This window comes from Acromyrmex echinatior, chromosome 3, assembly GCF_024713525.1.
Source record: "Acromyrmex echinatior isolate Ae372 chromosome 3, ASM2471352v2, whole genome shotgun sequence".
Classification (NCBI taxonomy): Eukaryota; Metazoa; Arthropoda; class Insecta; order Hymenoptera; family Formicidae; genus Acromyrmex; species Acromyrmex echinatior.
This window is the reverse complement of record NC_141854.1, coordinates 23233349-23246670: the sequence shown is the minus strand read 5'-3', so window position 1 is coordinate 23246670 and position 13322 is coordinate 23233349. Positions and strand designations below refer to the sequence as shown.

At 29.0% G+C, this 13322-nt stretch overlaps 1 protein-coding gene across 1 annotated transcript; it reads right to left on the bottom strand.

The window, feature by feature from the left end:
• Positions 1-2248: 2248 nt before the first annotated feature.
• On the bottom strand, positions 2249-5026 carry LOC105143323 (acidic mammalian chitinase). The gene is made up of 5 exons (XM_011051574.2): positions 4928-5026; positions 4612-4675; positions 3825-4480; positions 3446-3738; positions 2249-2734 (listed from the first exon to the last, which is right to left on the bottom strand). Exons 2-5 carry the CDS (start codon positions 4673-4675, stop codon positions 2593-2595), a joined length of 1155 nt encoding a protein of 384 aa, XP_011049876.2. The 5' UTR covers positions 4928-5026; the 3' UTR covers positions 2249-2592.
• Between the last annotated feature and the right edge of the window lie 8296 nt (positions 5027-13322).

Here is a 13322-nt window from a genome sequence, read left to right as displayed (position 1 = left end):
TATTAAATACATTAATAAAATTAATTAATATAAGTTGATTAATTCACGCATTATTTAATGCGTTGGTCTCCCATAGTCTATTTTTTTATTGCTTTTTATTTAGTTTTAAGAGAATCAAACTTAGAGAGAGAATTTTTTAACTTTTCCTCATTTGAAATTGACAATTTTTATTATAAATACAGTTATCATATTTTTACAGATTTTGGTAGAAATAAATATGCGTAATTTTAAACGAGTCTACAAATTGAATATAACTCTTAATTTTTTTTTCTCTACAATTTCCGTACCAAATATTTTTTTACAGAACAATGATACAATTAAAATTTGTTATGTGTACAAATAAAATAGAATGTCGCGTCTAACAATACTAATAATATATCTAGTGTTTGTAAGAAATGATTCGCATATGATTGATGAATTAAATATTTAAATATATGTATATTTGAACATTGTACCACAATATGCTATATATTATTATTATTAAACATAATATATTTGTCGATACCGCATAATTAATGATCGCTCCCATTTCTTATCTAAAATGACAGAGTCAAGCGGTTTTTCCAATATGTTATCTAATCAAAATTTAATCGACGATTTTGCGATTTTTAATTATAAATGACGCAGTTCCAAGAAATATTCTAAAGATGTTCAGAGGATGTCCCTCAGAGAGATGTGTTATATGGGAAGATTTGATGTCATCTGCATAAATTACCTATTTTATATTATAATTAAAATTAAATTAAATTACTTCTCAATGGTTCAATTATTATAAAACAATCAAAATGATATGTTGGTAGCAAATAAATAGTAACTTTATAAATAGTAAAACAGAACGTTTTTATTAAAAATATGTAGTGAAATATATTAATAGTTGAATATTTGTACACATAACAAATTTGTATTTTGTGATTTATGCAAAACAATATTATCCATAAATAACTTAATTTTTTTTACAAATATTAAAGAAAAACAGATTTCTAAATATAAAATAGATATAATTTTTTTAAATCGTGTATATGTGTGTATGTGTGTGTGTGTGCAGAAAGATTAAATCTTATATCAATAATATATATCCACAAATTTTTGATAAAAACAAAGCGGGAGTTTGAAGAAGCTATTTCTATAGCAGAAAACTATATCCAGTGTGAGTGTGTGTGCGTGTGTGTGTGTGTGTGTGTGTGTATGTGTGTAAAGAATGTTTATTTAAAAAATACGAGGTAATAATAGAAGAAATTATTCTTATAGTAATAGATCATAATCCTGTTGTACATACTCCAGACAACACGCAAGTCTAAAAGACATTCGAAAAACGTTTTAAAAGAGACACTTTTAAGACTTTTCCAAAAAATGTTTTATATTTCTAAAAAAATATCTTTAAAATTTTTTTAAAAAACATTTTTTATACCTCTTTCAGACTTTCCGGAAAGATGTCTGAAAATTCTTCTTTTGAAGCATGCAACTATTAACATTATCGATTATAACGTATTTACTGAGAAATGACATTAGGTAGACATATCTTTATCTTCCAACTATATTACCAAGGAAATGTATCATATTTTTCTGGACATAATTGAAAGGGAGATGATATGTGACAGAGTATTCGATTACTTGCGTCACATAAGTCGCATTTCACATTAGATTCTGTGATTTGTAAGGTCCATGATACAAAAAACACTTAAGTTGCACAGCTCACGGTTTATTCTTAACCGAGGTTCAACTTATTTCTCATCTCTTTCCAATTCTAGAATTAAATAGTAAAATTTTTTTTGTATGCCATGCAGCTCTAAAGATAATTATTAATAGCCATCTATAATTATCATTGATGTAAGATTGATTATCGATATTTATCCATTGTTCCGATAATTAAAAAAAATTTGATTATGTCTACATTTAAGTATTAAAAATTAATGAAATTTTGAGAAAAAATTTGCTGCCGATGCTAAAATGTCATAAAAATTTCCAAAATTTTACGCTATTTAAAATAAAATTAAATGCTAGCTATTGTGTTATATTGGCATATTAGCGTCGGTATAATGGCAAGTTACTAGACTAAATAATTTCATATATGTAATCATCAGAATTCACCACTTAGATAATAGAGGAGATATTAAAAGGGGTCATTACTATGGTCTATAATACATTGACCATAATATCGCCTCTTCCTCAATACATGTAAATAAATATTATACATTATTATAAAGGAAAAGAATGTAAAAAAATGGGTTTATATATTTGACTATACAAGTTAGAAAGCATATCTATTTATTACGTTTCACGCTGTACAGGTATAACAAGTAGAAACGTCATAGAATAGTATAACATGACCATTTATTACCGTTTATTATCGAGATGTTTATAATTACAATCATTGATTTAGGAAAGCTAGTCTGCTTAGACAATTGAATTTTTGTACTTAGAGCGCCGTTGATATTTCGGCATAGGTAGAATATATCGTAACTTTATCGCAAATTGTAATCATTTTTCTTGCAAATATCATTGGAAAGTGCAGTCACAGGTAGAAACATTGCTTATTATAAGTGCATTGTTTGTGGTAATTTCTTAGTCGATTTATCTTGATTCTACCAGAACTTAGTTCTTCACTGCGTTCATTGCTTTCAGTAGAGGATACTTTTTACCGCAACTTCCGTTAAAGTCGTCAGTATCGATACTCCATGTCATTAGACCTCCGAGACCTTTGTCTTTGACGTATTGAACTTTTACTTGAATAGATCTGAAAAAACATATAATTATTTTTAAAAAAGCTGTAGACAAAAACATATAATTTTTTAAATGTATTATATATTCTTTTACGCCAATTGATTAAGTTAATTATTTTGTTCATAAAAGTATTAAGGTATATGATTACAAAAAAATTAATAATTTGCGAGATATTTAATATTTTATGTCAATATGTGCCAGAATAAATTACAAATTATAGCAATATTGCTGCAAGTTCTGCACTGTTGGGATATAAAATATCGTAAATTTTTGGTTTTTTGACATTTCAACTTTAGTACTTTTATATGCGGAATAATTCGAGAGAGAGGAGAGAAAAATATTATATTAAAGAATCATATAATTTCATTTAAAAAAGTGAAAGTTATCTCTATATCTTTTTGGTGCTTTCATCTAGAAGAAAAACAATGTAACTAAAATATATCCCTTTCAAAACGTTCCATTTCCATCTAAAACTTTTTTCGTATCTTTTATACTTACTTTGCAAGATATTTCTATATGAATATTAAGATGAAATACCTTATATATAGTACACGTTATTATATTGTCATGCAGTGAAACATGTCAATGGATTGAATGGATTGAAAAAGAAAGACGGCATTATTAAAATTATATTATAGAAAATTATATCTTATTAATAAAAATAATTGCCATATGAATTTAAGGAATGAAAGGGAGAGTTATATTAGTATATCAATATACTTACTTTTCATCCTCATAGCCAACCCACTGATTGCCCTTGTAAGCGTAAGGAGATTTTTCCTTATTACCATGTACAACAGTCCAGCCTCCCTGCTTAAGTTTTTCGCAAATCTCATTGTATCCAAGATAGCCACCATCTTGAGTATACGGGCCGGCTAAAGCTGGTCCAGAGGCAGGAGCTCCAATGCCATTATTTTTACTATTAGAGAGAGTGAAGGCCCTACCATAGAATGGCACTCCAAGGATTAGTTTCTCAGGTGGGCAACCCTGCTTCAACCAATAGAGTACGGCTGCGTGCTAGAGAAATAAATGTTTTCTTTGAACTTTTCAATGAAAACGAAATTAATACGATAATTTCAAATATCGGATCCAAGAACACTCACAACGGTGAGCTTGTCTCCGCTCGTGGGCGAATAAAGTCCAGCGTGATGACCAGTGACGCCGTCCCAAGTACCATGAAGATCGTATGTCATAAGGTTGATAAAGTCCACATTTTCGGATACTTTTTTTATATTATAAGACAAACTGGCAAGTGACTCGGTAGCACCAACAGCAATACTAAGAATCTTTCCTTTTTTTTTTAATTCGGTGTTACATTCCTTAAGCATTTTCACAAAGTTTTCTATGTCTTCTTTTTTTCCACCACGCTGGTTCGGGTATTCCCAATCGATATCTAAACCATCGAACTTATGTTTCTCCAAAAATGCAACGACGCTCTTGACGAATGTTTTACGAAGTTCCGCACTGCTAGCGACCGCAGAGAATGACGAGGATCCCTCGCTCCATCCACCGACAGCGACCATTATTTTAGCGCTAGAACTCTTTTTACGAAGTTCGGAGAATTTGCCAAAACCATTCAAGCCGTAATTATCGGCTTCATCATTCCATGGGTCTAAAACTCGGATGTTGCCATTCATATTGATGCCGACAAAGCCATAGATGAAATGGGTGCAAAGAGTCGGATCGATTTTTGAGACGTCAAATTTGCCATTACCATTTCGATAACCAGCCCAGCTACCGTAGTAGCATACAACCTTCTCTGAAAGAGAAGTTCAGAAAAATGTTACTGCAATTAACATGCACATTCATATCTTTTTAATTGTATAATTCTTTTTTTAATTTGTTTCCTTAATCAATACACACACACACACACATACATGTAATACTTACTTGATGAGTTGGCAACCGAAGCCAAAGCAGCTAACGCCGCAAAAACCAATATCCAACGATTCATCTGCAAATTTATCATCGACAAACGTAACTATGCAACTTATATTACTCAACAAAATTATTTTTTATTTTTATTTTTACAGAAGTATATGTACACGCGCAAATTGCATTTAACGAGCGTCTTGCAAATAAACATCCGATAATACGTGATTGTATCATAATTTATAATTCAAAAATATTATTATTTACAAAAATTGCAAAATTATATCGATTTTAATACGAAATAAATTGATTATTAGAGTATATTGGTTCTTACCTCGTAACCAAGAGATCGATTTCTTCAGTGAAATTTTATTCGCACAGCAGTTTATATACTCTATCGAACTGTTTGACCATGATACTACCGATAAATAAGAATATAATTCATTCATGCGCACACAATATGTATGTACATCCAATTATTGAGATATACTTTTAAAAACACGCAGACGTGTTTCACGTCATTATGCAATTTTGTTTAACACTTGATTCTACAATTATCAATTCACAGACCTGGCTCGAACACCTGTGTTATTTCTTTAGTAGCAATGTATTTCAAGCGTAATTAGTATTTCAAGCGTAATTATTATTTGAACTTTATCTATTTAAATTTATTACGTGCAATGTGTAATGAAAACTCAAAAAAGACATGAGATGCATTAGCATTCTATCAGCATCTTCTATATAGAAATTATAATCGAACTTTCGGCTATATCTAACTTTTAAAATCTTAGTTATATTGCAATACATATATATACACATAAAATGATACGTATTTTATAATATTTATATACATATAATCAATTACGTATTTCACAATATATAATTAACTGAAATATCGACTGAAGTATCTTTTGTATATCGCTTTTTCAACATATTTAGCTATTAAAATCTTGTCACGCTACATCGTCGCAAATCTTTATTACGTAAATATCCCACGAGTGCAAAATATCAATTCATATGTACACTATACCCGAAAAATTTCCGGACATGTAACTTAAAATTGTACAATGTTCAGGTCACTGTAACTCGATAAAAAATCATCGCAGACAAACAAATAAAAAAGCATTTTAAAGTTTGAAACTTATACTTTAGTATGCTTTTGACAGCTTTTCAAAAAAATTTTGTCTTTACAGTTTTGTATTGTATCAAATATCACTTGTAGTAATATTACTTGTAGTAAATATCAATTGTAGTATATATTTTTTATAATTACGTATTTAATAGTGCGTAGTTTGATAAAAAATTTTTTTTCAAAAAGTTTAATATTTTTAAAAAACAGTATAAAGATTTATCTCCAAAATGCGTTTTTAAAAATTTTCCTATGATTTTTCTTGACTAAATTATGCGTTATTGAAGCTAAACCTGCATAGCTTATAACCAACCAATTAAAATTCGGTGAAATATCATCGTAAAAAATTAAAGAAGCATTTTGAAGCTCGAAGTTTGTACTTTAACAAGCTTCTGATTTTAAATTTAATTCTAAGAATTAAGAAGATAAAAAGTTTTTGTGATGGTTTTTTATCAAATTTCACTGTTGATTATTTAGTAATGCAAGTTTAACTTCAATGTTGCATAATTCAGTCAAGAAAATTCATAGGAAAATTTTTAAAAATTTTGGAGATAAATGTACTGTTTTTTAAAAATATTAAACTTTTTGAAAAAAAATTTTTTATCAAACTACGCACTATTAAATACGTAATTATAAAAAATTCTATAGCATGATATTTGATACATAAACTGTAAAGACAACATTTTTTTGAAAAGGCGTCAAAAACGTACTAAAGTATAAGTTTCAAACTTTAAAATGCTTTTTTATTTTTTTGTTGATGATTTTTTATCGAGTTACAGTCAACCTGAATATTATACAATTTTAAGTTCCATGTCCGGAAACTTTTCGGGGATAATGTATATGTATATATATATATATATATTAGGTGTTGGAATTAATTCGTAGCGTTTTTTAATGAAAGAATGTTATTTATTTCACATGAGCATTAAAAAATACATTAATGAAAGTACTTCCCATCACTTGTAAAACGCTACGAATTAATTCCAACACCTAATATATACACACACACACTATATTGAATATAAATTTATATAATGATATATATATATCATTATATAAATTTACGTACAATTCGTATTAATAAGTATCTAATAATAAATAATTCAACAAATGAACGTACATTATAGATTATGACATTTGCGATAAACGACGCATAATCAATGTAAAACGATGAAAAAAAGAAGAGAAGATATATGTATATCTACATACTGAAAAACAAATAATAGCTGTTGATGATATTTCAATTAAATAATATTTTAAGAAAAAGTATAATTACAAACGTATATAATTCGATAAGCTATCAAAAACGTAGCGACTTGAAACGAGAAAGCTTGATATCCATAGAATCTATTTACAAATTATTCTAAATACATAAGTTTCTTTTTATCGAAATTATCGATTGTTTACTCCTTGAATCTTCCGTTTGAAAAAAATCCACAATAGGAATGCAACAAAAATCCGCAAGAACTAATTACCTTAAATAGTCACAATTGTCAAAGCCATACGTTTGTTTTAATTATAATAGAGATCGTTTTAATTATAATGAACACAGTGATCTGCCATGTCATTCGTATAGAGAAAAAATTTATTGGCATGTAGCCTTTATATAGGTAGATATTTGTACTATACATCTCGGATATTTAAAATATTAAAACAAATAAAATTATATAAATCGTGATATATTAAAATATATTTATGATATATTAATGATAATATATTTATGATATATATTTGCTTATTTATGATTTAACATAATGCCCAATTTGTCATTAATGACAAATCCATTTTTAATTGTCGAGTGTGTTAAACTCGCTCATGTTACATTAAACTAATTAACAAACACGCTTATTACTAATCATCCTTCAAATAAACTGTTCTGATTTTACTCTTTGCCGTGATCGTGACAATAAACAAAAGATAACTGTATAGAATTTTATTAATTTTTTATTATTTCTATTAATTTTTATATTATTTCTACAAACTTTGATTTACAATGCAGAAGTTATAATTTTTAGCACTTTTCGAGAACGTTAAACGGCAGGCGCATGTTGTACTATGTATGCGCGATATTTTTATAAAAGTAAATTAAAATTTCTAGTCAGTCTATAAGTTATTGTTTATACTTAAACTTAATTATTAAGTAATCACAATTTTCTCCCAACACTGTTTTGTTTTCCAATTCTTCTAAAGAAGCTTCTAATAATGTTTCATGATCAAGGATATTCGGAATCTGACTTAACTCAACGTCTTCTCTTTTTTTTCTGTAAATGTTTGTACTGCATGTGATTCAAGAGTCTGTTAATATTCATTCGAATTAACAATATTTTTTTTCAGCTGCAACTAATGTCTTCCTTGATATCTTCACTCTTGGCTGGGTCGCTATAAAAAGAAAAAGGCATATTATAAAGTTACATGCTATTTTTTTTCTAATAAATGCGTTTTTAACGATTGTAGCTGCAGCTGTAAGAAATAATAATATAGTTCGTTTACTGTTAACCTTAGGATGGTATGTACATTCCCTTTGAGAATACTGCTATCATACTTTCTACGTTAAGGCAAAGGATAATTTATTTCCTCAAGAGATGGCGCTATTGGGTATATAATAAAGGACAATTTTTGAAAGCCAGTAAAAGTATAAATGAAGAATATATAAATACATTAAAAAGATTTTTAACATGTAATTTGTTATTTATATACTTTATTAAATTATAATGTTATTTTTTTTATTTTGTTGATTACATTGTATGTTATGTAATGCATTATGTTATGTAAGTTTTATAAACTAAAAAAATTTTTTAAAAATATTTAATATTGTAGAAATAGAAAGTTTAATAATAATAGTAAATAACGTAATAAAAAATATTCTATGCGCAATCATCAAGAAAGTTATAGAGAGTATTAGTTATATAGAATATAAAGAATATTTTAATTATTTATTGCTCTTTATCATAAAAGATATTAATTTTCTACTAAATTATATTATTGTTTATTTATATTCTTGAAAAAAAATTAAAAACTAAAAATACTTTTTGCAATAAAAATTTCTGACTAAATTTCTTAATTATAGTATCTCTGCAAAGAAAAAACTTATACAGCTATAAAAATAAATAAATAAAATAAAATTTTTATTTACAATACAAGGAAATAAGAATTGCATAAATAAAATATAATAAATATAATAATATAATGTTACGTAACTCACTAGAATACATTTGTTATAATCTTAGTAACTCGCTCTTTGCAGTACATTTAAGAAAGCACTTGAGCAAATAAAATTCGGACAATGGCATAAACGGAGCTCGTGGTAGGTGAGATTTCCTTTACTTTTGTCTTTTACTTTTCGAAAGTTTCAAGATGTCTGCCTTGTTCATGTACCAACGCCTGTTGAAAACTTCGTAACGAGAGGAACGGGCTGAAAGACACTGTTTGCAAATCATTAGTCTGACGATAAAGGCGCGCTCGAGATGAAGAGGCGGAAGTCTCTTCAACTTGATGTCTATATAAGAACGAGCGAATTGCAAAATAGCTTTGAGAATTTAGGCCCATCGCTTCATCATACGCCTTGTAAAATTGCAACTTCGCGCAACTGTGCGCTAAGAGAGATAATCGTTCAGAATCAAAACTTTTCCTCGATCTCCATAAGGATCCAAAATAAAGAATGTGGATTATTTTTTTATATTAGACGGCGGATGAATGTTTTAAAGAGATCTCTTTCCGAGATGAAAATTTTAAATTACATTCTACAGAGAAAAACAAAAGTCTGCGCCTCGTGGAAGTGAGCACGTCGCTCCGTCATTAAATTCATTACGCTCAACTTCGTTTATCTAATTTCCATTTAATTAATATTAGGTGTGAAAATAAAATTAACAATAAGTTTATAATGTATTACATAAAAAAATTTTCAAAGGAGGAGATATTCTATATATAAGAATAAATAAAAGATATATAATTAGTCATTTGAATTTATAAATCCCGAATAATAATATATTTTCTATAGCTAATTAATATTAGAGAGAGCGCTATAAAAATAAATTGATGATAAATTTATAAATTCTGAATAATAATATATTTCCTATATCTAATTAATATTAGATATAGAAATAAATATAAAAATAAAATTGATGATAAATTTATATTGATAAATTATATGGGAAGAATGTTTTGTTGAAGTATTTAAAATTTTAGCTAGATGCAGATCTGAAAATAATTTTGTGATAAAATAATTAATAGGATACTCAATTGATTTCTAAAACGTCAAAATTTTTTGTAGCATTGTTCATTATGCTTGAGATTCCTAAATATTTTGATTGTACAACAAAATTATTCTTTTTGTGAAAAAATAAATATAAATATGAATAATAAATATAAAAAAATTTTGGGAGAATTCAAAATATAGAATTAATTAAAAATATACTAGTTGTTACTTAAAGTTATAAATTCTGCATGATAATATTATATATGTATATTTTCTCTATCTAATTAATATTAGTTATAAAAATAAAATTAACAAGTTTATAATTTTGTACTATGTACAAAAATTTTTCAAAAAATAAAGTGAGTAATATAATTGGTATTTACTTGAATTTATAAATTTTGAATGATAATTTAATAATAATTTACATTTATAAATCATAAATAATTAAAATTAATTAAAAATGTTTCATCTTTAATTAAGTTAGTAGACTTTTCTGCATAACAAATATACTACTTAAAATGCTTATTAACTATATACTTTTCGCATGTCATTAGTTTATCAGGTAAATTTTAGTTTATATTTAATTTAATATTTTCGCAACAATATATTAAAAAGTATATCATTTAAAACATTACAAATATATCTCGTGATAAAATCTCATTTAAGCAGAAGTAAATAATTTCTTTTATTGTGCAGCCACAAATGAACATCCTACTCTTTAGGATGATTCTCATGAAGTAGCGGGAAATAAATACAGGGGATCTGCGATCCCTAAGGATCGGGTGTGAAGGTGATTGCGAATAACAAGAACCCTTCGCCTAGCATGAGTCTTGATCCTGTTAACGGGATCATCCTGGCATCGTCGATAGGACCGTGAGAGAAAATTAGGCGCGTTTGAATTTCTTGTCGCGTTGCACGAATATTATCTCAACAGTTCGATCAAACAAGCACAAAATGAATTTATTACTTGCCGCGCAAGTTTATCATTCCTCCATAAAATTTATTATCAAAAGTCATTTAATGATAGATCTTTTTATTATTATGACACGGAAAGAATGATTTTGCTAAAAAAATTTTAAATTTTGATAGAGATCTGAAAATAATTTTTGAGGGAACTCAAACTCTCTCTCTCTGTGTGTGTGTGTGTGTGTGTGTGTGTGTGTGTGATTGATAATATCACAATTTTTTTACAGCATCGCTATTTTCTAGTTTCCAACATAATTATTTCGATGATCTAACAAAATTATTTTTAGGTTTGTAGCCAATAAAATTATAAATCTTCCAGAAAATAATTTTTTTTGTATAATACAATTTGTATTATAATTAGGACAAACGTAATATAATTTATTAAAAAATAAGAATAAAGTACTACAAATTTTGTGCAGTTAAAGTTAAATAATTTATTAAGATGTGTTGTGACGGGAAGAGTTCGGAGATATATTTTTTACCGGTCTATTGCGCATGTTAGGGTGACTCGCACTGCGCGGTCATGATATTTACATATGCATATCATTTATCGTATCATTGGGGAAAAGGTTCCACGCCGGTAATATCCCACAGGACTCTCTATATATCCAAATCGCATTACCGCGCTGCCCATTCCGGACTAAGCTGCACCCCGAACGATTTGATATGCGTGAGCTATAACCGAGTTAACAATCCGATATGACAGATGGTGTTTCGTACATATCACATCCGATTCGTATTGCCAACGCGAGCGATGTCTGGCCTCGATAAACGCCGATGACATATTTCTGAGTCGGGTTTCGGTATCTTGCGCCAAAACGGTAAGCGCGTCGTGAAAATAACGTTCTCAAGGATTTTGATTCTTTACATACGATGGATCATTGTGTTTCAACCTAATTTTTATTTTAATAAATATATAAAATTATTAAGTGATTTTTACACACACACACACACACACACACATATATATATATACTTTAACTGTATTTATAATGTAGCGTATTTAAAAAAATTGTATACAAATATTGTAACTAATTACTTGATTTGTATATAAATTGTATATGAATGTTACAACTAATTACTCCATACTCTTAGTTTCTCGAAGAAAAAACATCAGGATGATCTTGTCATATATACTTTGATCAAGCATATGTATACACGTCTCGCACAGCTGATAAAATTGTGAAACAAATAAATTTTCATACATGTTCGGTAGTGGATATAAATTTTGTTGCTACCCACAAGGGAACCCGTTAACTGCGCATTGGCAAAAAGGTGCAAAGGACGCCAGGAGCATCACGGCTGAACGAAATCGTTGCAAAGATTACCGCTTTCGGAAACGATCAGCAAGGCTATCTCCACCCTCGAGTCACGTTGGAATCCTCAAAACGGCACGATACGGCCGGTCAGTTTCTTTTCCAGTGTCCACCCGATTTTGTGTTCAACGGCGTATATTTACGATGGTTTTACAATCGGAGAAGCAAGAGAGAGAGAGAGAGAGAGAGAGAGAGAGAGAGAGAGAGAGAGAGAGAGAGAGAGAGAGAGAGAGAGAAGAGTTAGGTCGAGGCGGGCGCGTTCTTCACGTAATCGCCGTATTTGAAGAAAAAAAGGAAAGAAAGAAAGAAAGAAAGAATTGCTGAACATCTCGAACCAACTCGGGATATCGATGGGAATTTGCGAGTCGTGGGTGCGACGACCCCCGAAAAACGCCGTACACGAGCACAGCCCGAGAGTGCCTTTTGAGAGTGGACGATAGTTACTTTTATGCCCCGTAATTATACATTCCTCTGGCCATGAGGCTGCGAGTTTTAGGGTTACATTTAGAGCGCCCGGGGCAGCGCAACGACTTGTCGATGTTTTCGCGCGCTTCTCCCACGATTTGCGCGACCGCGACATCGTCGTCGGATAATCGCGAGCGACGCAGCGCTCCGGTTTGCGTTATAATCAACAGAAAGACTAAATTTAAGAAATCAATTTTAAAATGCCGGGACGCGAAGCATGAAAGATTATCGTTTCGGAAATACTATCAAATACGCGAGATTGCGAGAGCATGCAATTTCGATACTACAAAATTATAGTATTAAAGGAAAATTTTTATGCAATGAAAAGGAAATAGAGATTTTCATGATTAGAACTAAACGAGAACGAGATGGATTCCATCGGAATAAAATCGATTCTTTTCGTATTTAGTATAAATGGGAGAGAGATATTAATATATTTTTAAAAATTAAAAAAACTTTTTTTAAAATTTGACTTATCTTCAGATTTTAAATATATGTTATCTTGCGAAAATTATCAAAATATAAAATCTGTTAACGTTTGTAAGTATCTAATTAGAAATATGTGCAGGGGAAAATCAAAATTGGTTAATGCATTTGAATTTTTTTTTATTTCCAAGGCATATTAAAATAGTACACTATTTCAAATAAATAAATTAAG

Excerpts from the sequence above, each read along its gene's own strand:
- LOC105143323 (XM_011051574.2), bottom strand. The coding sequence starts at position 4,675 with ATGAATCGTTGGATATTGGTTTTTGCGGCGTTAGCTGCTTTGGCTTCG. Across the intron at positions 3,739-3,824 it reads GCGGAGACAAGCTCACCGTT|CACGCAGCCGTACTCTATTG; the intron begins GTGAGTGTTCTT and ends TTATTTCTCTAG. Across the intron at positions 2,735-3,445 it reads GTTGGCTATGAGGATGAAAA|ATCTATTCAAGTAAAAGTTC; the intron begins GTAAGTATATTG and ends ATGTTTTTTCAG.